Source organism: Apteryx mantelli, chromosome 2, assembly GCF_036417845.1.
Source record: "Apteryx mantelli isolate bAptMan1 chromosome 2, bAptMan1.hap1, whole genome shotgun sequence".
NCBI classification, from domain to species: Eukaryota; Metazoa; Chordata; class Aves; order Apterygiformes; family Apterygidae; genus Apteryx; species Apteryx mantelli.
In genome coordinates, this window is record NC_089979.1 from 66,610,363 (window position 1) to 66,634,778 (window position 24,416).

General features: G+C 45.0%; 1 protein-coding gene and 1 long non-coding RNA gene across 2 annotated transcripts; one reads left to right on the forward strand and one right to left on the reverse strand.

Annotated features, from left to right (window-relative positions):
* Positions 1–20,910: 20,910 nt before the first annotated feature.
* FOXQ1 (forkhead box Q1) lies at positions 20,911–22,394 on the reverse strand. The gene has a single exon (XM_067292368.1). The coding sequence runs from the start codon at positions 22,392–22,394 to the stop codon at positions 21,231–21,233; it is 1,164 nt and encodes a 387-aa protein (XP_067148469.1). The 3' UTR covers positions 20,911–21,230.
* Positions 22,395–22,667: 273 nt separating this feature from the next.
* LOC106482621 (uncharacterized) lies at positions 22,668–23,609 on the forward strand. The gene is made up of 2 exons (XR_010883583.1): positions 22,668–23,002; positions 23,110–23,609. It is a non-coding gene; the product is annotated as an uncharacterized lncRNA (long non-coding RNA).
* Positions 23,610–24,416: the final 807 nt, after the last annotated feature.

Below are 24,416 nucleotides of genomic sequence, written 5' to 3' on the forward strand. Positions count from 1 at the left end.
CCATTTCCTACCCATAAAATGGGGATAATAACATTGCCTTCCTTTTATTGTCTATCTTACCTATTTAGACTGTGAGTCCTTCTGTGTGGAGCCTGTCTCCAACTAGCTAACGCTATTCATTTGGGTTGGTCCTTTAAGGTACCACTATTACACTGTTGGTAAACCAACCAATATCACTGCCCTCTTCTGCTACTGTGAGATTCAACAGGGTTTTATTAGCAACTGCAGGGTGTGCAGCAATGGGTTTTACTTTCTGCTTTTCTTCCTACACCTGCAGAAGAGCCCCTTTCCAAGACCTTGCTTGAATCACTGAGGGACTTTTGGGGCTTGACTAAGCAGTCCTTTGCCCCAGTTTACCCCAGTGTACCTCTGCTGAAGTAATTTCACTGGCTTCATGTTTTTTCTTCTTTCTGTGTTTTCTCAGTGGAAGCATATCGTCGAAAGATTGGCCCAATTCATGTTTCAAATTGGAAACTTTCCACTAATGTCAATGGTTTTGGACTGAGGAGTAGGTAGAAGAAAGAACCTACTCCCCCAAATAATGTCTAACTTTTAAAACAGTAATAATCATAAAAAAGCCATTGTTGCAGGAACTAACATTTCTAAGACTTTGTGCTCTTCTTAAAAGCAATATTCAAACTCAGTCTTAAATTTGACTCCTATTTCCTCTTACAGCATAGCCTGAATACATAATATTCCTAGTATTTCTTGCCCATTTGTGCCATAGGGATCACATTAGAAATTCCACAAATTACAAGTTCACTTACATATTATGACCTAAACATTGCATATAAGAAGGACTCTAGATGTCTGGGGAAATTTTGGAGAAGAAAAGTCTGGAGTATTTGGGTTTGAATAAGTTGAAAAATCACATAAAATTTCAAAACATCTGTGGCTGCCTCAGGTGTACAGAAAATGAAGAAACTCTTGCTGGAATACAGAAAAACGGATGGTGACATGAACTGATGAGGTTCCTGCTATCCTGTGTTTTTGTTGCAGCTTCATGATCTTTCCCCCCTTCTGTGTATGCCCAGCACACAGGTGGAAACTGTTGTACAGGATCAGAATCAGGTGGCAGGAACAGCATCACTGTGGTGAGTACTGCATAACGGAAAGAGCCCATTACACCCAGAAGAAGCAGACAGCATGGCAAGAGCAGAAGCCATTCCCATAGCTAATGCCCATCACATCCCTTTTACTGTGCCTGAGTCTGAAGGATGCAGGAGAAACATTACAGCTTTAGGAACTGCATTGGAAACAAAGACCTAGCATCATCCCCCAAATATGCACTTGTATAAAAGTGGGAGATCACCTCAAGGACTGCCACTTGACTGCCTTGCTGAGGAGACCTGCCTGAGGGCATATGAGGCTAGGAGGGGTGGGTGCAAGGGGCCCTGCAGACTGGGCAGCACAGCTCTTTCCAATATACTGCTGATTAAGGCAGCCGTAACAGCAAGGATGATTCATGTGCTGGGGCTGTGACCATGTCTGAGGGTTGTGGGCTCTGTGTTTACAAACAGAGGGGTTGGTGCAGCCCTTGTATAAAGTGCCTAGAATGACTGAAGGCATTATCCAGGTGGCAAGTAGCTGCGGTATTAGCTTGCCCATCCTGACTGGATAATCTGGGAGAGGCAGAAGCAGAGGAGTCGTCATCTCTCAGAAGGCTATCTAATGGATGTCTAGGCCAGGTTGCTGCCTGGCTTTGGCAGCATGTGGACTAGTTGTTGGTGTCTTTGAAGTTAAAATAGAACAATTCTCCTTCAATACACTGCTAATTAAAGGTGGTTGAGGCAGAGGGTGTGGGTAAGGTAAGCTATGATTCAGTGTGTGAGTCTGTGAGGGGCTTAGCCCAGAAAAGGAGGAACTGAATATCCCTATACTTAGAAAGCCATGAGTGTGGTGTCTGAAAGGCTGAGACAAGAGTGAGCAGCATTAGTCAGAGACTGCCTTCTGAAGGGCACAGAAATAGCCTTCAGACTGCTTTGCCTGCTGCCCTGGCTAGCAGGACAGCTGCTTAAGCCAAAATCTGAGATATCAGAGGGAGATAAGCTGTGGCAGTGTTATCCTCTGACTGACATCCTTTTGCATGTCAGTTCAGAGGTGCCACAGCCAGGTGTGACTCTGCTCAGGTTAGGGAGTTCAGGCCTTTAGGAAGGCTCGGGGAAGTCAGTGTTCATGTCACTGCCCCACATTGGGGGGAGAGCTGGGCAGGGACAGGTATGTGCTGGAGGGGAATGTATAGGTTAGCAAGGAGACTGATAGGGTGGATCTCTGTTTGTTGGTCATGAAATAGAAGATGATACCCAACTATTAAGGCAGGGGAAGAACATTTCTAAATGGAGAAAGACTGAACTAGGCTTGAAGGGACAAGTGGTCCATAGGTAAACAATGTATCCTGAGACCTGTGGAGGAAGAATGGGGAGCTGTATGAAGGCCATCAGGGAAACAAGACTGAGATTAATAGGGTAACAAGCTGAGCACTTTGTCTCTACACAAATGTCAAGGGCATGGCAATAAACAAGAAGTATAGACCTCAGCCAAAGCTATGATATAAGAGGTATCAGAGATTTGGCGGATGGACTGCATGACTGCTGTGTGAGTATAACTTGTCTTGGAAGGGAGACAGGGAAAGAGAAGGGAAGGCTTGCATTGTATGCCAAGAATACATATACCTTCTGCAAGAAGGCATGAGCGGCAAGTTTATTGAATGCTTAGGGGTAATAGAAGAAATGACCCAGAAGTCTCCTGGAGGTCATATAATCAAGTTGAGGAGGCAGAGCAGAATCTGTTTTTGAGAAACTACCAAAAGGATTTAAAGGCCCGACCATAGAGGGCTTTTAGTGAAAAAATATAATATAACAGGACAAAATTAATCAAATTGTTGGAGTATGCTGAGACTATTTTACTATGTAGGAATGTGGAAAAGCTATGAAATAAGATGTGATTTTATTTCTGACTCTTGTTATTTGGTGGAACTGACAAAGAATCAGAAGTTCTGAGGTAATTTAAGTGAAGAGGATCACCTGAAGTAGCTTGAAAATGCTAGTAGAGCACCTGACTGCCCTGACGACAGGAAGGTGTTAAAGCAGTAGAGTAGGACAGTGGACTACAGAAAAGTGGACCTCAACAGACTCCTTAGGGAGGATGTTTTGAGAAGGTATTCGGCATCTAAATCAAAGAGAAGGTACTGAAAGTGTTGTTAGCTGATGTGGTCCCTACTTCTGTGCTTATTTTCACAGTTCTAAGTCTTTCCATTCTCCTCTTATGCTCCCAGTTCTGTGTACAATTGGATTTATTATTTGTCTTCCTGAGTTATTTTTATCATTTTCCATATGAATAAAACACATTAAAATCAAAAGTAAAACAAAGAAATCTATAAACAAACTTTGTGAACACATTCAATGTTTTAGCCAAAAAAGAAAGCAAGTCATTATTTCCTTCTTCTTACAAAACCAGCCTGAATCATTTATTTTGGTCTACTTCATACTATCAGCCCTCTCAAGTAACTTCAAAAGATTTTCCAGTCCGTCACTGCCACTGTGCTGAAGAGAACAGAGGCTTATCCAGGTGTACTGGTGTTATCTTAAAAGGCACCTGCAGGCTGCAGTGTTGCCTTGATTATCTGCACACCTCTACAATCTGTCTGCTTGGTTTTTGTTCTTTAATGAGTGTGCTGATCTTCGCTTGCAGAAGCCAGAGTTAGGGGGAATGAAGCAGTGAAGCAAATGGGTAAATTCAAACTAAGCAGAGAGACCAGTTACACATTTCTGTCAATGTTATCCAAGCTAATGGAGTGGGGCAGGGTTTTTTTTCTCCCCCCCCCCTTTTTTTTGCCAGTTATCATAGTAGTGTAATTGTAGCTGGGAGACAAGGTGTGTAAGGGGACAAGGTGTGTCAAGGTTGGTGATATTGCTGCTGGTTTAGAAAATGCCTTTTCCAGCAAGTATCTAATAATTTCCTTTGATCCAAAAGGTGTTTAGCTTTTTGTCAAAGAAGTCTGAGGAAATAATACCAAAATCTTTCTTATCCTTTCTTTCAAGAGGATCTGTGTGGAGAACAGAATGAGAATGAGGCCAAATGTCCTCCATAGGAATGGCTCTTCCTTTTATAAGGGGAGGAAAAGAGACTGTTGAATCTGAGCTTCCCAGTCAGTGTAGCAAATGGTTAGCAAGGCCAGAGACCACTGCAGAAGAACAAGGAGTAAAGAATATTCCATGAAAAGCAAATCAAAACATTACAGCTGTTTGGGTAGCAGGAAGAGAAGAATGCCCTTTCTTGAACTGTGGTGATTTTTTTGTTTGTTTGTTTGTTTTGAGCCTTCTAATTTTTCACAGCAGAGTGGCTTTGCCTGGCTCAGGGTAAGAGTATCAAAACAGCCCTGCTGGGTCTGCCCTAGGAGCCCCAGCATCAGGAGAAGATGGGGGCACCCCCAGGCTTCCCTACAGAGTGAGCTGCTGGGCATGTCTGTGGTGAGGCTGGGCCTCAGAGCTGGTGGGGGCACCAGTCCAGATGTGCAGACCAGGACTTTGCTATGTCACTGGTCTCTGCTCGACTGCTCCCCAACAGATGAAACCAGAGCAGGTACAAAGGGAATAAAATTGAGTTTGGATGCTTCTGTAGGACCCCAAGATAGCCAGCACTATCATGAATCCTGATATCAAGAGAGCAGTTAAACAAAAAGCTGGAAATGATGCTTTACTGAAAGAGAGGTGTCCCCCATTACTGTCGGCCTGATGAATTTGCTTCCTGAAAATTGGCCATTTCTGTCAAGCTCCAGGTTTTGTTTCTGTGTTTGGCAAGATCCTGAGTGCATATGGTAGAGAAGCAGTGCGCTTGCTGCAGTGCAGTCCATGGATGAGGTCAGGCTTAGGAGCTACAAAGTGCTTTCAATGAATTCTAGCTAAAGGAGAAATCTTAAAGCTAAAGAGACCAAGAGTGCTCCATCAGCCCTGGGTGCAACGACTGTCAGACCTGGGGGTAGAGATGTGGATGTGACAACAAAGTCAGAGAGCCAGAAACAGGCCAAAATCACGTGGGAGTCTGAATAGCAGGGTTGTCTTGTTCAGTCATGATGAGACCTCTCAGATTGGCACTCCAAAACTTCAGTTTTTCTGGGGGAAAATCAAAGCAAACCCAAAGATAGTGTCTACAAGGAAAGAGTAAGAACAGAGCAGGTGTAAAGAAGATACTCTACTCTAGTACTTCCTTCCTGTCACTTGTTCTCCCAGCCTTTGACCATTTGCAACTCAAGGGATTTGCTGAGTCTGTTGAGATTTGGCTATTTAATACCCCACCATGGAACTTTCTTCCAAGTGCTTGTCTGGTTTCCCCTTAAACTCACTGCAGCTTTCTGTACCCGCAATGTCCTTTGGCAAGGAGTCCTGTAGGTTTGCAATCTGTTGTGTGAAGAAGAGCTGCATTTTGTTTACTTTGAACCTGGGCCCCGCTAGCTTCATCTGATGGCCCTGATTCTTGGGTCCTCTTATTGGAAAAGAAAGTTGACAGTTGGACTTGTCCACCTTTACCATGATACTTGTGATTCTGTCATATTCTCTCTTAGGTGTATTATTTCACCTTTGTTGCTTCAGTAAAGGATGTTGACTCTGGGTATGTCATGGTAACCACTATCACTGTAAGATTTTGAACCAGATCCTGCAGATTGCTCCTTGCCAAATCAAGAGTTGTACTTCCCTTCTGGGCTTGCTAGCAAGCTGCTCCATGCATCCATATCATTACGGTGTCTAACACATCATCTGTGCTTCATGCCCCAATGTGACATATTCCCAGCTGATGGGGTAATTTGAATATGATTGCCTTTTTTGCAAGAAACTTGCATTTTCCATATCAAAGTGTAAAATTATATATGGGATAATGCTGTTTTTATTTTCCAGCTATATCAGTTCCCCACTAAGCTGCTGTTTCTCCACAGCCCTTAACAAGCCTGGGGTGGGTGGGGGGAAGTAGAGTGAGACCCCACCCACAACTTACAGATAAACTGTCCCACTTAGCTGTGAACTGTCTTCACTATTCAAAGGGGTTTCTTGATGGAGAGGGTCAGGCCCACAGCTGAGAACCGTATTTGTATTTCCATGCTCCAGATGCCATCTTCTTGTTATAACAATATAGCTGGTTGTGTGTTTTGTATTTGTCTTAACATATAAATGCATGGTGATAGGTATACCCACCTGAACTGTTTGAGGTACAGCCTACAACTCCTTCTAGGGCTGGATGAATAGGTCAGTGTTTCCAGAACTGAAATACCTAGAAAGCATCTGCACCCGTTATTTGGGAATCTCAGCTGATGGCCAACTTTTTTTTTTTTTTTTTTTGAGAGGATGCAAAGCAGATGCTACTACCATTAAAATCAGCGCCAGCTTTGAGCTCTCAGCTCTGACAGGAACAAATCCGTGATTTTATTTCTTCCACAGTCCTCAGCAGCTCCAGTCCTCTTGCTCCGCAAAAATCCAAAAGGAAACTCTGCAACATGGAAAATGCTGAATCCAAAAGCACGTTGAAATGTTTGAAAATCACTGTGATGGGCTTTGGATCAGATCCTGAATAAACTAATTCTTGGATTGCCACCTGTGGTCATAATGGCCCTTTGTTCTGCCTTTTTAATGACTAATGATTATGCTATAAAAAGCCTTATGTAACTTCTGGCATGGTTAGGCATCATATACGAGAAGTGTATAATCTTAGAAATGCTCTAGCTAGCTTCTTGGGTTGTGTAACAAATAATTATGGAATCTTGCTGAGCCTTGCTTTATTATTATACGGCTCCAGGCTCTTACCCCCAGTGGCTTTACATGCTTGTTAATATTTAAGCTATCTTGTAGCCTGGGTAAGTTGTAATGACTTTTTTGTTACTGAAGCTAATATTAAACAAAGGAAGATGTTAAGAGGAAAGGGAGAAAGGTGTGATGGATGTTTCGTTCTTCTGAAGGTGCTTTTCCTTGCTTTAATTGCTTTTGGCTGATTCACAGATACAAATATGAAATGGGAAGCTCTTCCAAAGCCTTTCTTGTGTGCTTCTCTATGGCTAATCAGGAGTACAGAGCCTTGCTTTTCTCAGCAGACTAAGTAGTGGTGGGCACGCAGGTTTGCCCTGAAGAATATCATTATATAAAACGTAGATCACCCTTAAAGCTGGTGATTTTGCTGACTAAGACTAAAGCTCTAGCCAAAACCTATTAAAATCAGAGGAGATCTTCTGACTACAGCAAGGCTGTAGAAGAGGCCCGAAGAGTTCAGACACTCTTTACTATAAAACAAGGTGGACAAGAGAGCTCTTGCTTCTGCTGCTTCTGTCCCATCCTGTTATACCATGAAATCTTTCTCTGCCTGATATAATTAAAAAGAAGGATTTTCCAGTTATTTAATCAAGACATCTGTGGTCTCTCTTCAGGGTCAGAAGAACAGATCCATGACTTAATCGAACAGAATGTTTTTGTGTAAAACTGGAGTTGGTCTTCAGCCAGGGCAGGTGCCTCTGCCACCTACATAAGTGGTAGACAGGGTTTGGAGAATGATTTGTGCAACTAGAAATGTCCCTGATGTGGCTGGGGGGCAGAGGGATCATCTGCAGGGGTTTTTTGCATGACTCAGTGGAAGCAGGGTGAGGTTAACACTAGCTTTCATGGTCTTCAGGGAGACCTGAGGTCAGCAAGCATTGCATGATCTAGAAAATCCCATGCTGCACACTTGAAGGCAAAGAGACAGGGCCACACATCCAATGCTGACGACGTAGGTTGGTCCAAGCTGACCTAACAACGCTGGGATATGTCTGGCTTTTTGATATATAGCAAAACAAATGCTAAAAGTATCACCAGATATGTCTGAAACAGCAATTACCCCACAGGAGAGAGACTTTGGTGTTCTGATGAAAACTTAAGGTCCATTGCTAGTAGCAATTGGAAAATCAATAGCATCAAGTAAAAATCTTCTGTTACTGTATGGATGCATGGTATCTCCAGCTCCTGAATGCTATATGTTGTCCCAGACATCCTCCTCCCTCCCCTAATCCCTTGTGCCTGCTACCACCTCTACATCTCAAAAAGAGGTTCAGTAAAGTTAGAAGGGGTTCCCAAGCATGATCAAAGATGTAAAATGAATTTACCACAACTCTTCAACCTAACAAAGAGATGACAGAGAGAGGATATGACAGAGGTCTTTAAAATCGTGAGAGAAAGTTTCCTCGGGGAATGGTTGTTTAGTCTCTCCCTGCTGATATCTGTTGCTCCTTAGCTCTTTTAGTATTGTGTGACACATTCAAAAGAAATAGCAAGAGACACTTCTTCACGTGGCACAAATCTAACTGTGGAATTGAACTGAAGAAATTGATATGGGTTCAAAATGTGTCAAGACTATAACTATATGTTTTCCTTTTGTTGTACATTCACTACAATATGGGGAATAGTTTTGTCAGAGAAAGGACCCTGGGCTAACTAGACCTTTTATTTGGTACAGGATGGTGTATTTTTAAGTTGGATGTGTCTGAGGGGATTTGGGAATCACATGACTTCCTATGGAAAGATATACAATGTTTCTCACAATCTAGCCTAGTGCTTTTCACAGCATTTTCCACCAATGAGTCTAAGAAAGATTTATATGGGTCAGAAGTAATCATGGGCTCCAGGTAAGATATGCCTGAGCTGTGCAGTGGGTGTTTGAGTTCTCTCATGACAGAGGAGCCAGGGAGGAGGAGGTGATGCTCCTGGCAGGGCATGGTGCGGGTGGTCTGACACCTGTCTACCCCTGGTCCTGCTCTCTCAGCATCCTGTGCAGGTACAGTCTATGAGACAGTGTTGCCAGAGCTCCTGGGTACAAGTGCCATACATGGGCCCCCAAGGTGATAAACAGCATCACCTTCACTGTAGTCAGTGCAGGTGCACACTACTGTGTAGAAAGGAGACTCGCTGCTTTGCTTTTTTACTTCAAAAGGCTGGTCTCTGTAGTGTGTGCACCTTCATCTGATTGCAAACCAAGACAGTGGCTCTGTGAATCCTTTTTCATATAAAATCTTTATTCTTCACAGTACAATTTACATCAGGGAAACAACACTTGCAGGTTTAATATTTTATTTCTTTGTAGCTATGGGACTTGCATTCACAGTTCAAATATGACCAGAAATAACCTAGTGTCTTCTCTACTATATTATTAAGTTTCTTACCAAGACAAGCTTATTATTCATTAAGTGAATACAAATGCGTATTTATTTGTGCAGCTAGAAAAAACTGCAAGACTTCTGTTTGTAAGTAAAATAATTTAGATGTATTGTTCAGACTTTGTGTATTGATTAAAAGGTCTGAAAATGAACTCCATTATTGATATTACTTCTCTCAGATGATATTTATGCAATATTTATTTTTTTCTGAAATTGTTTCCTGATTTTGCAGGAAGGCAGTAAAGAAAACTGGTACTGTAGGATATAAAACACAAGTGAAGAGCATTGGCATGTGTCTTAGTGTTAATCAGATTTCTCTGAAAAATAAAACAAATGAAACTTTTGATCCAAACATTAATAAACTCAAATAGGATCTTTTTTTTCTCCTTATAAAAAACTAGGCTTTGACTTTGTTCTCACTATAATTATCTTTAAATGAAACTATGTAAATTCTATTTAAGTATTGGCAAATATTCTAGTCTGTACAAGCAATGTCTCAGAGCTCACGTCTGTTTTCAACCAGATATGGATGATCATCATTGTATAGTTATCACATATCAGTGTAACTTGAACGGTAGTTGAGTTTACATGATAGAAAATGATGATAACGTATCTGTGCATTGATGGGCAGAAGGGAGCCCTCAGGGCATTGCTGTCAGAGCTCCATGCAGTGATAAGAGCGTTTAAGTTGGAAACTTTCAAACCTCTTGGCTTGCAACTGATGTGCTGTCAGACACAGAGCTGGAACAAGACCTTCAGGAGTCTAAGTTGTTCCCTCCTCCTCTCTTAAACTTCTTCCAGGTGCTGCTGTGGACAACAGCTTGTCTTTCTGGGTGGCAGCAGCAGTCAGTACGGTTTGGGCAGACTGTCTTTGAAGCAGCTTTGGTTAGAGAAGCATGAATCTGCTGTCCCCCAAATCCTGGTCTTCATTTATGGGGAGGAGGGCAACTTTCCTCTACTTTGCTGGAGAATGAGTTACTGTCAATGGGTAAATGACTAACTCCTGCCTATTGTGACTCATCCTGAAGGGCAAGAGTGTGCATTTTGAAGGCTTAGAGTTTTAGTATTATGTCCATCAAGGGGGCATGCGGTAGGGAGACCTTCTCCAGCAAATTGTCTGCATGTTGCTCACTGCTTTGACCTCCCACTGGAGTCAAAGGGCTCCTTAGGCTTATGGTAAGGGTGGCGTTGTATGGGCTCCTGGAAGTGTCACAGAGAGGCTTTTCCTGCCTTTTGGGGGCAGAACCTTGCTGAGTCTGTGGGCTGCTAATGCACTAAAGCTGGCGTGCTTGTTTTTTTAACCCACGCTTTGTTACTTATCTCAGAAAGACTGAATGCAGCCTGGCCCATGGCAAGCTCAGCACCCTGAATCTTATGGGACCTTCACAGCTTCCTGCAGTCATAGTCTTAAGGTTCTCTGGAAAAAAATTAAGAGAGAGTTTAAAGAAATGGGGCAGAGAAGGAGGAAAATGTATAGAAAATTATCAGATAAGAACGAGCTTTATGATTTTTTTTTTGGCTTTATGCCAAAACAAGTTGCTTGTGTAAAACAAAGTTCCTTGGTAGTGTTTAAGCCTTCCAATTTGTACACTTATTTGGCTTTTTAATAATGCAGGGGACAAAAAAAATACCCCTTCATGACTCTGGTTGCTCAATTTGGCTGGGATTTCCCATTACCTTCTTTCCCAGACTATTTATAGAATAGCAATTAAGATTAATGTATAGCTGCTTGCATTTAGTTCCTGGCTCTGCTGGGTTTTGAGCCACTCCCAACAAGAGCTGAATGACTGAGAGAGTGTACATGAGAACTTCTGCTGAAATCAGCTGGAGCTATCTGTCAGGTAAGTATGTATATACCTTGAAGAATCTGGGCCTTAGTTTTTTGGCATTGCCTACTTTCTGTTTGTCTTTTCTGAAATGAAACTGTGATTTGAAGCTAAATAGAGAAGTTGCCTGAACAATATATGCAAATACATAATTTCAGTATTTCCTGGCTGGTTTGTCCTTGCAACTGAATGGGAAATCTACCAAATAAATAAAAGAAATTTAATTATATGCATCCATTCCTATCAGTCCCTTTGAGGGTATATGTTATTCACACAATTCAGGTGTCTTACACCTGTTGTAAAATGGTGAAATATAATGATTGATTTGTGTTGTTCCTGATTACTTGCCAGCTTTTATGGGTTGTGTATATGGGCTGGGATGTAATTGGTATCAGTAGAAACTGTGTGTGTGCAGTGGGCTTGATCTGAGGGCAGTATATGCCATTTCATTAGTCAATAATGACTTACTGTAGCCTATGGAGGAATAGACTCTAGTAATAAGTTTATGGATTCAAAGTCTTCCTGTTAGTGTCATAAATCCTGGTGATGCTCCCATATGCTGTATTTTGTGTAGTGATGGCTGATTGATCTGGGCTACAAGAAGAATCTCGGACTCTGGGATGCCGCTCACTGACCTTGTGTCAGAGAAGATGAGGCAATGGATGGTGCTTACGAAAGCAACAGGCCAAAGTAAATTGAACTCAAGCAATGTGATTAACCTGTTTTGCAAGCAAATAAGAACAAATACGAGGATGAGGGTAAAGTTTTGTCAGACCTCATCACATTTGGGAGACCTGTAGACATCAGCATGCTGAGCCTGGTTTCTGGTTCCTGCTGAAGAAGAGTAGACCTGTGCCAAAGGAAAGGGTCCCAAGGCTCAGATTATTACCAATGAGTTAGACTCAACTCTAGGTGTGTGTGACTGTCCAGAAAACAAAAAGCCTGGTTTCGGAAAAGATACCATGACAGGTTTTGCATGATACCACAAGGAGTCTGCCTTTCAATTGCAGTGTCCCCTATATTTGAATGGATTAGAATGGTAAAGTAATGACTACCTGTGTTCCTGAAAAAACTAATGACCAGAAGTACTCCAAATGAGAAAATCAGCTTAATTATAACAGATTTCTATCTATCCTGATATCAAGCTGGCTGAAAAGATTGTAACTAGTTTCCCTATGTTCATGCACATCTAGAATCCTCCTACCTAAATATTAAATCATCCATTCTTTTCCAGAGGTCCTTTTTCTCACATGAAATAAGCATCCTGACTTCAATTAAGTCAGGGCCCTAAGAACAATTTTGCCTTTAATTGCGCAAGACTGGTTCCTTCCCACAGTAACTAGTTATTGGATGTTGCAGAAATCCTATAGGAAGAAAAATAAGACTGTGCTCCTGTGATTTAAACAGTGCATTATAATGGTATGTGCACTGAATTAAAAGGGGCTAAAGTAAGGGTGTATGGGTACAATAGTCCTAGTTTTGAACAATTAGCTTTAAGATGTTGTTTCACTGTAGGATTTGGTTTCTTTTAGGTAACATTATAATATATATGAAACTGTTCAGTGTAATTACTAATTGCTGATACCACATTGTGATTTGGAAATAAAAAGGCATATATAGTATCTTGTAATAAGACAGTAAGCTGCAACTTCTGTTAATTAGTGCAAACGCTAGATCTAGAACCATTTATTCCACGCTTTTCTCTGCTAGACAATATAGTTGTTCAACTAACAGGTTTTTGGCACCAATCCTTACAAAACTGCATGTGAAATGATTGATTTCTAGTTGCTTCAGACATTGTTTCCTGGTTTGAGGAGTCATCTCCACCCATTTGGAAAACCCAGCATAATTCCCTGATATTTAAATCAAACGGTGAGAATGTAAGCCTTTAACTTCTTTTTAGATAGTTGCAGAATCTTTTAGTCTTCAGATTCCAGCTGTACAAGGAGTAAGCAGAAGTGTCTAATTCTGATTTTACTGATGCAAGCATTGATTACAGGCAATTTGGGTAGCATGACAATCCTTGCCCTGGTTGTTCATGCGGGAGAGGAAGAAATTATTATAACAAGATCATAGTACATGTTGAGCTTATCAGGTCAACTGGTTAGATTTGAATTTGCCATCTGCAGGAACAGAAATGATAATGTACAGAGGGAAATCTTCCTTGCAGTCACTGGGAACAATATGGGGTCTGTGTTGGGGGGGGGAGTGAGCATTTATGCTTAGCAAAGGGCAAAAACAGTCTAATTCATATGGAGCAAAAGAAACAGGGAGCAGCAGAGTAGGAGCAGGAGAATCCAAACTTGAATGTGCTTGTGGAGACCTGACAAGCGTTTCTGCTGCTCATTTTGCTAGTTGCAGAAGACCCAGAAGTTGCTCACACCTCCTTGGGGACTGGCAGTAATGGTGGCAAACATTTGGTTTGGTTTGGTCAAAGTCTCAGCAGTAACTTTTCCTCAGAGTGACTGTGTAGAGCTCAGTTAGGGGCTCTGAGCCAGAAGCTTGCAGTCTGTATGCCTTTCTTATCTTCCCAATTCAGAGTCTGGCTGGAAGGAGAGGCGGTATTTGCGAGGGACTTGGGGCAAAGTCTTCTTAGCAAGGGATGCTGGCATCAGAGGAGAGTCTATGGCCTGTATATAATGCAAGTTCTTTTATTTATTTATTTATTTATTGTGTTCACTGTTTCGTAGACTGGATTCAAGGGAGAAGTTGCTTCTGCTTCCTCAAGAACAGCCTTGGAAAAGGACAAGTAAGATAAAGGAGCAGGAGGGAGATGAAAGGGGAAGGATGTTTCTCTGCTTGAACAAGACTTTGCTGAAATGTTACACAGAAGGGGTTTTTTTGGTTGTTATTGCTGAGAGGGTTGGGCAACTGGAGTCTGTGTACTCTGCTGTCATGTGTTAGTCTAGCTGGTTTGGAAGGTAACTTCTTTGACCTTCTTCAACCTGCCTCTTCAGGGGCTGGGGGGCATGGGAAGAACCTGATCTGACTCCAGGTATTGTGACGTAGAAAGCTATACATTTGCTGTGTCTTATGATTAGTCAGAAAGAGGTACTCCAGAGAAGTTCAGAGAAAAACAGAAATGTCTAGGGGGCTTCCTGGGCTGACTTATGAGGAAAAAGTGAGAAAGTTGCTGTGCATCTGTACAGTTTTGCTAAATGATTAATGGGGAATGTGATGATAACATGCAACTAATTGAAGCTTGTATATGCCAAAGAGAGAGAAAGGAATTAACTTCAGTGTTGTATGATGAGGATTAGTAATGAATGCATACTACTGTATTGAAGATAGCTGTATGAAGTACCCAGAGTGATAGCAGTTGGTTGACAGTGAAAGAGAATTGCTTTAGACACGTGTTTTAGGAATATTAAATAGTTCTAAAAAATCAGTTACTAAACAATAATGCAGTTAAATTTCTTTCTCATAAAGAAAACTGTATTTTCTGTGGATTTTTTCCTCTTTGCCTGGGATTTTTTAAACTAGGCTATGAGATACTGCCTTGCCTCATAAGCTATTAGAAATGAACTGGAAGAAACTACACTGGAACGAAAGTGAAATAGGCAATTCTAGAAGCCTCTTCTGTCCCTAATTTCACAGATTCTTATTATAAGTCTAGAGAAAGTTATTTCTATAGTGAGGTGCCACAGTTTTCAACAGCAAATGCTGTGCAAGGAAATGAAATAAGCTATTTGGTGTCATAGGTCTGTTTTAAAAGGCCATAGGCAACCTCTGAAATCTTACTGAAAGTTATCTTTTCAAAACTATGAAGTAAGGTTGTTAAACTCTTAAATATTCCAAGTAGAGGTTGTATCTGGTCAGTCATAATGACTACTGATAAAAATACAGCGTTAGGAAATCAGACTCTCAGGTTTCCGCTGAAACATTAAGATCTCTAAGTCAGGTAACTTGATAAAGTTCTGCCAGAGTAAAATGAATTTCACAGAAGAAGTCTTGCTCAAGTCTTTTCTATCCGGTGAGGTACCCTGGGATTTTTCATGGAGCTGCAGAATACCATTAGTTAAGTGCAGTTTGGCTCTGGCATGATATTCATTAACACTGCTTCTTTAAAACAGACTAAAAACACTTTAGTAATAGTAAGAATAATATGAAATACACTGTTTATGAAAAGTTACTAGTTGGGTGTCAGTTGTTATTGGAGAATTAGTCCAGTATTGTAGTCGTACCTTAAAATAACAGCAGGAGTTAAAACACAGCCTAAATAAACCTATTGGACTGTAAAACAGATACATAATACTCATTAAAACATTTATGAACCATTATGTACTGCTCATAAACACGTACTCAGTGAATAGCTATGATCAGGAAATTACTATGAAAGAACTACAGTGGAACTCGGAAAAATAAGACTCAGCTTATTTCTACCTTCTTGTTTCTCTTGTGTGCTTTTCTATCTAATTGCTCTTGGTCCTATGTCCCACATGCCGCTCAAATGTATTGAAGAGGAAAGTCGTATTGTTCCATCTTGAATGTTCTCTGCTCTGCTATTAAGGAGAGAAAAGAACCCACAGAAACATTGCTTTTCCCCATAGCAAAGAAGGCTATTAGTATGCCACACTGCTTGAAAGAGCTCAGAAACTTTGAAATATGCCATAACAAAGAAAGCAATATCATGGTGCAAGAGCACAAATATTATGACAGTGCGTACTCTCAGTCCTTCCTTATACACTCCCTCTGGCTTTGGAAAAGAGGACAAAGGCCTAGTCCAGCCAGATATGTTGAGGTAAAACTTCTTGAGGGCAATAACAATGTTTAGCTCTTATGCAGGGCTGGAGACTATGTAAATTACTGTCTTTTTGAAGCTGGAAATCTATATAACCTGAATAATGAAAAATTAATATTGGTTTGAATGTCTGGAGAAGGCTGGTCTCTTTCTAGTCATCTGACTGATTTTATGATGGGGTAATCAGGCTTCATAGGTGCCTTTTGTGAAGCTGGTTTCAAGACCTCTGAGAGTGTTAATGGAGTCACGAGGGTTTATTCAAGAGAAAAATATTTCCTCTTCAGAACGCAAATGAGAAATGGAACCAAATTCACCTCATTATTAAAGAGCTACTGCAGTACTCAGCAAAGTTGCAACAGGATACAATCACCCTTGCCAAAATCACAGCTTTAGTGTCTTGAAATTGGCTGCAGGTGGTTTTCAACATTGATTTTATGTCTGCCTCGAACTTAAAAGGCAAAGAGCCTGGCACAATAAATGGACTCTCTTGCCTGTTATTAGATGAACCGCCTCCCCCAGCTCCATGAAGAATTATGCAAAATCTGGACTTTGGTTGACAAGCTCTACCCTTCTGTTTGGGGCTGTGATAGTTCTCCTTCTTGCTCCTGTACAGGAAGTTTCACCTCTGACTTCTTCAGGCACAGTGCTAACGTTGAGGGGCCTCTGAATTGGAGCCCTTTGTGCATGCCTTTTTACTAGGGCAAAACTTTTTTATTAAGGATCATCTTTGCCTGATATGTCCTGTCACCAGAACCACCCTTTTGAAAAAGGATCCAGGACAAGTTTCTGAAGCAAGATTACATCCATCCTCTTTCAGTCCTCTCAGCATTTAATGTGAAATTAAGTTTATACCAAAGGCTGCACTTTTGCATAGGGGCTTTCACTGAAGACTTGCATTGAACTGGGTATCTTAGCTAGCTGTGCTGAGGTGGCCCTTCGGTAATGTGACTAATTTCAGTGGCCTTCCTACTGAGTAAGGATTAAGTATGCTAAAAAGCTATTGATCTCATTTTATGGGTCACTGGGTGTAAGACCTGAAAGCAAATTTCAGACTCCATCAGATTTGGCTGGTGAAAAATGGGATTAATTAATCTGATAAGGACAATAACAGTATCAAAAGGCTACCCTACTGCTATCTCTCGAGTAAGGCAAAGAAACAAAACTCTTCATCTCCACTATAAAGGAGAATAGGCACAAAATTATATTCTGAGGCTGTGTGGGATCTAAGCAATATGTGCCAGCTGTTATCCAGAGGTCACTTTTGCAAGCTTGTTTCTTCCACGTGTTCATGTTTGGCATCCATTAATCCTTGAAATACATAAACTTTTGCTTAAAATACTCCTTTGTATTCATTTGGTCTTAACTAACAAAGAAGCAGTTTATGCAGTTCTGTGGCTCAGTAGGTTAGAATTTTAAGATATTTAGGAAAGTGGTTAGGATTAACATTATTCAAATGAGTAACTGTTGTAATCCGTACCTAGCATGGGAAACAACAAGGAGAAGCCCTGAAAGAGTATGTGATGAAAATATTTTGGTTGTCAAGTGTAGCTATTTTTCTTTAAAGCACACTCAGATGTTTGGAAACTGTGATGGATGCAACAGTTCCTAAATGGAAAGTCTTAGAAAACATAGCGAATATATTTATTTGCAAAGCTACATCTCTTCCCTAAAATGCAATTAAAAACAGAGCCCAAACTGGACCAGAATTCATGCACAGCTCGGCTCAGGTTGGTTTTCCTCTGTGTGCACAAATAAACTGCGGTGAGTTTGGGGCAGTCAGCATGGGACGTTTGCAGGTTTTCTCATGCATCAAGGAACAGAATTTCACACACTCTGTTCCAGCAGGACTTTCTCCACCACCGAAATCAGAGTTTTGCCTTTTCAGAGAGTGAAAATCTCTCTTCCATGCTGAACTGCACCCACCCAACAACCCCTCAGATATTCCAGGCAACGTAGGCTCTCGTAGGGCTGGAAGAACAGGGCACAAAAGTATTGGCTTACTGCTGATGTGTCAAATATCAAAAGGAGAAAGGGTTGTCTCTCCTGTCATCCTGATTTATTAGACGTTAAGAAAGACAAAGTGCCCAGACATACAAACCTCGCTGTTTTGGAAGGGTCTGCGAAATGGTTAATTTGCTTGTTCCACACAAAAATGTAAAGTGTCGGTTCTCTGATTACCTGCTGCTGGAAAGTGTTTGGACAGGTGCTGCGTTTCACCAGCCGTCTGTCACAGCTGACAGCCCGGATTTATAGCTGTACACCAGAGCTGACCTCCCCCTCCGTCGGTGCCGGTGGGCCGGGCCGCGGGGTTCCCGGCAGGGCCCTCCCCGCCTCTGCACCGGCTCCGCGGGACCGGCGAGCAGCTAGCGCTACGGCGCCCACCGGGCGGCACGGCAGCCGACACCCAGACACTTTTACTTTTTTTTTTTTCCCCGTAAATTCGCTGGTTTGGGAGCAAACCATTCCAACTGCCTTGCTCAGAAATACAGGCGTAGTCTGCAGCAGTGCCATGAATGGGACAATTTCCATTCTAATGTCAACAGGGAGAAATTCGCCCCCTGTCTCCTCTTTAGGGATGGAAAGAGGAACCGATGTTTACATGGGAGGGGACGGAGAAGCCCCGATGCTTCAGCAAGCAAAACGCCCGCAGCCCGGCCGCGGAGCAGGCTCCCGCCAGCGGGGCGATGCCCGGCAGGGAAAGCGCCCTGCCTTGCTCTGCCCGCCGCCCGCCCCGCAGCCCCGCTTCCCTGCGGTCTTAGCAAAGTCTCCAGACCTGCTGGAAAGATCCGAGCAAGCCCTCGAAAAGGACCGACAGCACACAAATTCCGCTTATGCTGCACTATAGACGTACGTATCCCGACGTATTCAGAAATCGAGATTAAATGGAAGAGAAATATTTAACAAGACACGTCTCGAGCTGCTGGGGCTTTCTTTTTAATGCTGAGTTATTTTTAATAAAAAAGCACCTTTTCGAAAAGTAAAAAGTCCGAACCTCATCCGATTAAATAGCAATTTACTTACACATTCATCCCTACACACGCTTGCATACATTCTATTAAATACACGCTTATGGTTTTAACAACAAATTCCACGTTCCGTCAAGGTGCGTTTAGTATACCCTGGAATGACCGCTAAGGATCGACAAAACAAAAAGATAGCCGTTGCCTACTCACCACACAGTATGGACTTGTATAAAAAGAAATGTTAAAATATAAGCTAGAGGAAAGAGTAGATTATAGAAAGGCAGATTAATATTTGCACCGAGCCTTGAAGGCAAAATAATGTTGAAATACTAAATGAGTGTGTGTGTGTGTGTGTGTGTGTGTGTATAAAAACCAATTCCTTCAAGGGTTGGATTACTTCATACATTAGTCACTAATCTCTCGCAATGTTCTGATGAATGTTATGGTTTGAGCTAAACACACCGTGAAATCTGCTTGAGCTTTATTGAAACAAGTCGGTGTTTTCGCCTGCAGATTGTTCTGTTTGAAGCTTTCCTTTCTGAACACACCTTTGCTGTTTTGCAAAATTTTTGCGAGTAAGATGCTATTCAATCGTTGAACTCCGAAGCTCAGGGAAAAGGAGACGAAGGAGAAAGTCCAGGATCCAAAATAAGAGTAATTAGAAAACAACCAGCGCTCCGAATTCTCCATTTCACTGTATTTAATAGAATGAATGCATACATTTTATTAAATATTGGGTGATCTACGGTTATAAAAGTCTTGGGGAAAAATAACCGCCTGCCTTCTTCCTTTTTTTAAATTAAAAACAAACAAAACCCAAATTATCATTTCAGTGATTTTTTTAAAAGCTCTCTGAGTTCCGGGATGCCACTAAACTAATTTAGTACCATCGGCAGTTAAAAAATAATCTTTTCCTTTTTCCGACTTGCTTTTTCTGAGCCTTTCCTGATCGCTGTGTAATGGACTCCTGACAATGCGAAACAGCCTTAACGTAATACCTGTCGGGAGAAGGCAATTGTGCAAACTTTTTATTACTTGCAAATAGTTTAATAGATTTCACCCTGCTGAGTTTTCTCCTGCTAAAGTTGTAAGCAAGTTTTTTTTCTTCTTTTCAATCAGAAGCAGTTAGAATCCGGTTGTACCAAAGCGAGTTTCCTTTGAACTGGGAGATGACAACAGGATTACGATTTGACGTTTGTCCTTTGGGAGGGGAAAAAAAAAAAAAAAAAAAGCAGATGCGCGGAGCACGCTGCAAACTGGCCACCAGTTTGGCCAGATTGTTTTTAACTTGTGCCCAGCCTTTCTGCGGGGCTGAACATCAGCAGAGCAGAGATTTCGGGCGAGGAACTGAGAAGTAGCGTGCAGACCTAGCGGCAGCCCTGTGGCCGGGCTGGGTCCCTCCGAGAGGAGGAGCGTTTGCCTCGCCGCCCCCCGCCCTGGCGAGGCGCGCTCACGCGCGTGGGTGACGGGGGAAAGGCCCGGCTGTGGCCGCAGCGCCGAGCCCGCGGCGGAGGGAGGCCCTGAGCGCCCAGCCCGGCGTCCCAGGGCTCCCCTGTCACTGCCCCACGGAGCTCCCGCGCCTGCCGCTGCCCCACGGCCAGCTCCCGTTTCGTCTACTCCAGTACAGACGACACGCGCTTCTCGTTATCGCCGTGTTTATTCGGGTGGCAACTTTTATTTGGGGGGTGGGGTGGTGGGGTGAAGAACCAAAATGAAAAAGAAAAAAAAAAAACCATTTTGCCTGAGCTTCAATAAAATGCACGCGCACATATATTATATACAAACACAAAAAATAAAATACGAAAAAGTCAGTCTTCTCTTTCAGGAGACCACGCCTGACATTTCATTGAACGTCGTCCCCCCCCCCCCCCCCCCGTGCCCCAAGAACAATAATTAATTAAAAAAGCTGCACTCTCGTCGTGTTAAAAACACTACTTTATAAATAATTTAATGTCCTCCCTTCCTACGAAATGCTAGTTGCCAGACAGGAAAAAAGGTTTCTTTTGGCACAGTGATGCATTGCTTTGCAGTACAGACAGCCCTACGGCTCCACAGCGGCCCCCGATCCCCTCCCCTCCTCTCTCCCTGCTCGTCCTCGCAGACGCCCCCAGCCCCGTCTTCCCGCCTTCCCAAGTGCACAGCGCATCGCCCCCGGCTGCCAGCCCCCACGCACCTCCGCGGGGGCAGCCCCGCTCCCCTGCCATTGCTCTGCTCGCGGAGACACGGGCAGGAGGTGCGGGACAAGGGGGGGGATAGAAAGGAGAAGGCGAGGGAATGGCTGAAGTCAAGTAGTCTCAACAAACAGTAAGAAGCACTTGAGGCCCATGGCTACGTTCAAAACGACCTCTTTTTTTTTTTTCCTTTTTTTTTTTGGTTGAAGTTAAACCCGCTGTCATTTCTCTAAGGCACAGTCACCGAGGCTTTTACTTGGAGGCTTTGGTCGCCTCTGGAGTTAAAGTGCGGGATCCAGAGCCTCCTCCTTTCCCCCTGCCTGCCTCCCCCGGCCGGTCCCCCCGCGGCGGAGGAGGGGGTCTCCATTACGCCAAGGGGGTCTCCGCGGGGTACGGCTGGTAAGAGGCAGAGCCCCCCGGCGCCGGCTGCAGCGGCCCGGGCAGCCGCAGGGGGCAAAAGAGGGGGGAGGCGGGCGGCCCCCGCGCGCCCTTGGCGAGGGCGGCGGGGAGGAGCGGCGCCCGCGGCCGCTCCGGCGGCGGCGGCGGCTCGCCAGGGGCCAGCAGCAGCGGCGGCTCGCCCAGCCCGTAGGCGCAGAGCGGCAGGAGGCCGCCGGCGCCGCCGAGCGGGGCGGCCGCCGGGTGCGGCGCGGCAGGCGGGTAGGGGAGCAGCGGGAAGGGGCCGGGCAGCAGGTGCGGGGGCCCGGGCGGCGGCGGCCAGAGGAGGCGGGCGTGCGCCGCGGGCGGCTCGGCGGCGCTGGGCCCCGCCGGCCGCCGCAGGATGCTCTCGATGGCGAAGGAGCTGGAGAACTTGGCGCCGCCGCCCCCCGCCGCCGCCGCCGCCTTGGCGGGCCCCGGCGCGCAGCTGCACGGCGACGAGGCGCAGCAGCACCGCGGGGAGCCGCCGGGCGACGCGGCGCCCGCTCCGGCCGCCTCCTGCGGCGGCGGCGGCAGCGGCGGCGGCGGGCGGGCGGGCGGCGGCGGCGGCGGGGCGGCGCGGCTGAGGCGCTTGCGGCGGCGGCGGAAGACGCCGTCGGCGAAGGTGTACTCGCTGCTGGGGTTGAGCATCCAGTAGTTGTCCTTGCCCCAGGGCCGCGCCGGGTCGCGCAGCACCTTGACGAAGCAGTCGTTGAGCGAGAGGTTGTGGCGCACGGAGTTGCGCCAGCCCGTGTAGGCGCCGCGGAAGAAGGGGAAGCGGCTCATCAGGTAGTCGTTGATCTCGGCCAGGGTCAGGCGGCCGCCGGCCGAGTCCCGGATGGCCATGGCGATCAGCGCGATGTAGGAGTAGGGCGGCTTGGGCCGCCGCGTGTAGGGCTTCCCCTTGGCGCTCTCGGCCGGCGGCGGCGGCGGCGGCTGCGGGGCGGGGGGCGGCGGCGGGGGCGCAGCCACGGCGCCCGGGCTGTTGGCGGCGCAGTCGCCGTCCGAGCCCAGCTCGCTCTCGGCCGGCGCCGGCGACAGGGAGCCGCTGCCTTCGTGGTCGCTGCCGGCGCTCAGCTTGTCCTCGTAGTGCTGGGAAAACACCTCCAGCTTCATGGTGGCGGCGCGGCGGCGGCCCGCGGCTCCCGGGGGCGGGCGGCGCGGCCGCGGGGGCGACCCCCGCCCCTCAGCGCGGGGCCTCCCCCCGCGCCGCCGTGGACAGCTCCGCGCAGCGACGCGCGGCTGCCGCGGAGCCGCTCCGCCGCCCGCGCGGAGGCCGCTGCCGCGCCGCGGGGGCGCCGAGGACGAGCGGCCGCGGGGCGAGGCGAGACGAAGGGACGCGGCTCCTCCGCCGGCTGCGCCTCCGCGCCCCGCTGCTGTCCCCCCTCGCCACGTCCCCCGCGCCCGGCGCTCCTCGGGGCGAGGCGCCGCCGTTACCGTCCAGCGCTGGCCGCGGCGAGGGGTCGGCGGTCTTCGCGGTGCCGGGGTCGCTGCTCTGTGCGCGGCTTCCCCCCGTGCTGCCCGGCGGCCCGGGGCCGTCAGCGCCGCAGCGCGGGCAGCAGCCGGGTTATTAGGGTTATTAGTGTTACTGTCATTATCGCGCTCTTCCCCTGTGGTTCTGTGTCTCTCCACCACTTTCAGACCAGCCCATTATAACGCCGGCGAGAGGCGGAGCCAGGACAAAGATCTGAAAGGTTGGTGGGTGGAGAAGCAAGGTAGCAAAGGTGGGTATGCGCTAATGAGCCGTATCAGAGACGTAATTAGCCGAGATGACAGCGAGATCTTGTTGGAAAGTTATTTTACGAAACTTGCTTGTATTTTCTCCCGCCAGGTTCCTCTCCTTCCCGGGTATTTCGAATGAAGCTGCAGTTCGGCATAACTCTGCGCGGCAGGGCCCGCCTCCCAGGTGTAAAATGCAGAGTGACTTATAGGTGGCAGAGCAGAACCTGTTACATGCGGTGATTTATTTTAATAGCGCTGTATATAGCAACAAGTTGTAATGTGACAGCTCAACAACCTGTTGGAAAATAATACACTGCTTCGCAGTTGTGAATTCCTAATGATTTATTTAGCCTGACAAAGTCATTTCAGTCCTGGCCCCTCTTCCCTTCTGTCGTAACCACAAGCCTGTGCAGGGGCAAGATGTAAGCAAGCAGGCGGTGCTGTGTGCTTTTGCTACAGAAGAGTTAGTCAAAACTTTAACCTTAGTTTTAAGAACGTTAGTGTGAATATAGTAGCGCCACTGGTCTCTTCCAGAAGGCATGTTTGTATCTCTCTGTATTATAACTGTTGCTCTGTAAATAAAATCTTCCAGTGTGTGGCTTTGCTTTAGCATTGTTTGCTATCAGGGAGCTATAAATTTTCACTAAAACTGGGACAAAAATGCTCAGTGATTTTACTTGCACACCCTTCTTTCTATTAAAATTAGTTGGATTTTTATGTTTGGTTGTTTTTAGCTTTGCAGTTGTCAGTGTCTTACCTCCTTCAGGTCAGAAGTTCTTTCTCCTTCAAAAGTGTGCTGGACAGAACAACACAATGAAGAGAGCAAGAAGCCAGTAGCTTCTCCAAAAACTCCCTGTTCAGTCCTATCCTGCTCACTGTTCAAAGTCAATTGCAAAACTCCATTTGACTTCATACAGCAGTAGCGCTAGCATTTGCAAAACAATAACAAAACAAAAACATCAGCAGAAACCTAGCACAGTGCTTATATTTTATTTCTTCTATGTACACTTTGGATTTTGTGTCCTGGAGTAAGAGTTGAATTGCACCATGTTTCCCAAAAGCAGTCTTTCTAAATCAGACATTATTTTAGAATAAATACTTAAAAATGCATAGTCACTGTAGTTAAGATTATGCTACTTGCGGTCTGGCTATTAAGGAGTGTTGGAGAGGAACATGAAAGAAGGCAAATTTAAAAGACTAACACAAGAAACAAACAGCACTACTTTATTTCTCGGTCTCTCTTGAATAGAAATATACATTCCCACACACATCTGCAAAATGTTTCAAGGCTTTGCCATTTTTTTCAGTCTGCAAGGGTTTTAAATGGTAAATACTGAAAAATGAGAGGTTCTTCTGTCCTTTAGGTTGTACTCTTGCTAACTTTGATATTAGGTGTGATGTTTTCCTCTTCTCACT

Bases quoted from the DNA above. Each gene is read 5' to 3' on its own strand.
- FOXQ1 (XM_067292368.1), bottom strand. From the start codon at position 22,394: ATGAAGCTGGAGGTGTTTTCCCAGCACTACGAGGACAAGCTGAGCGCC.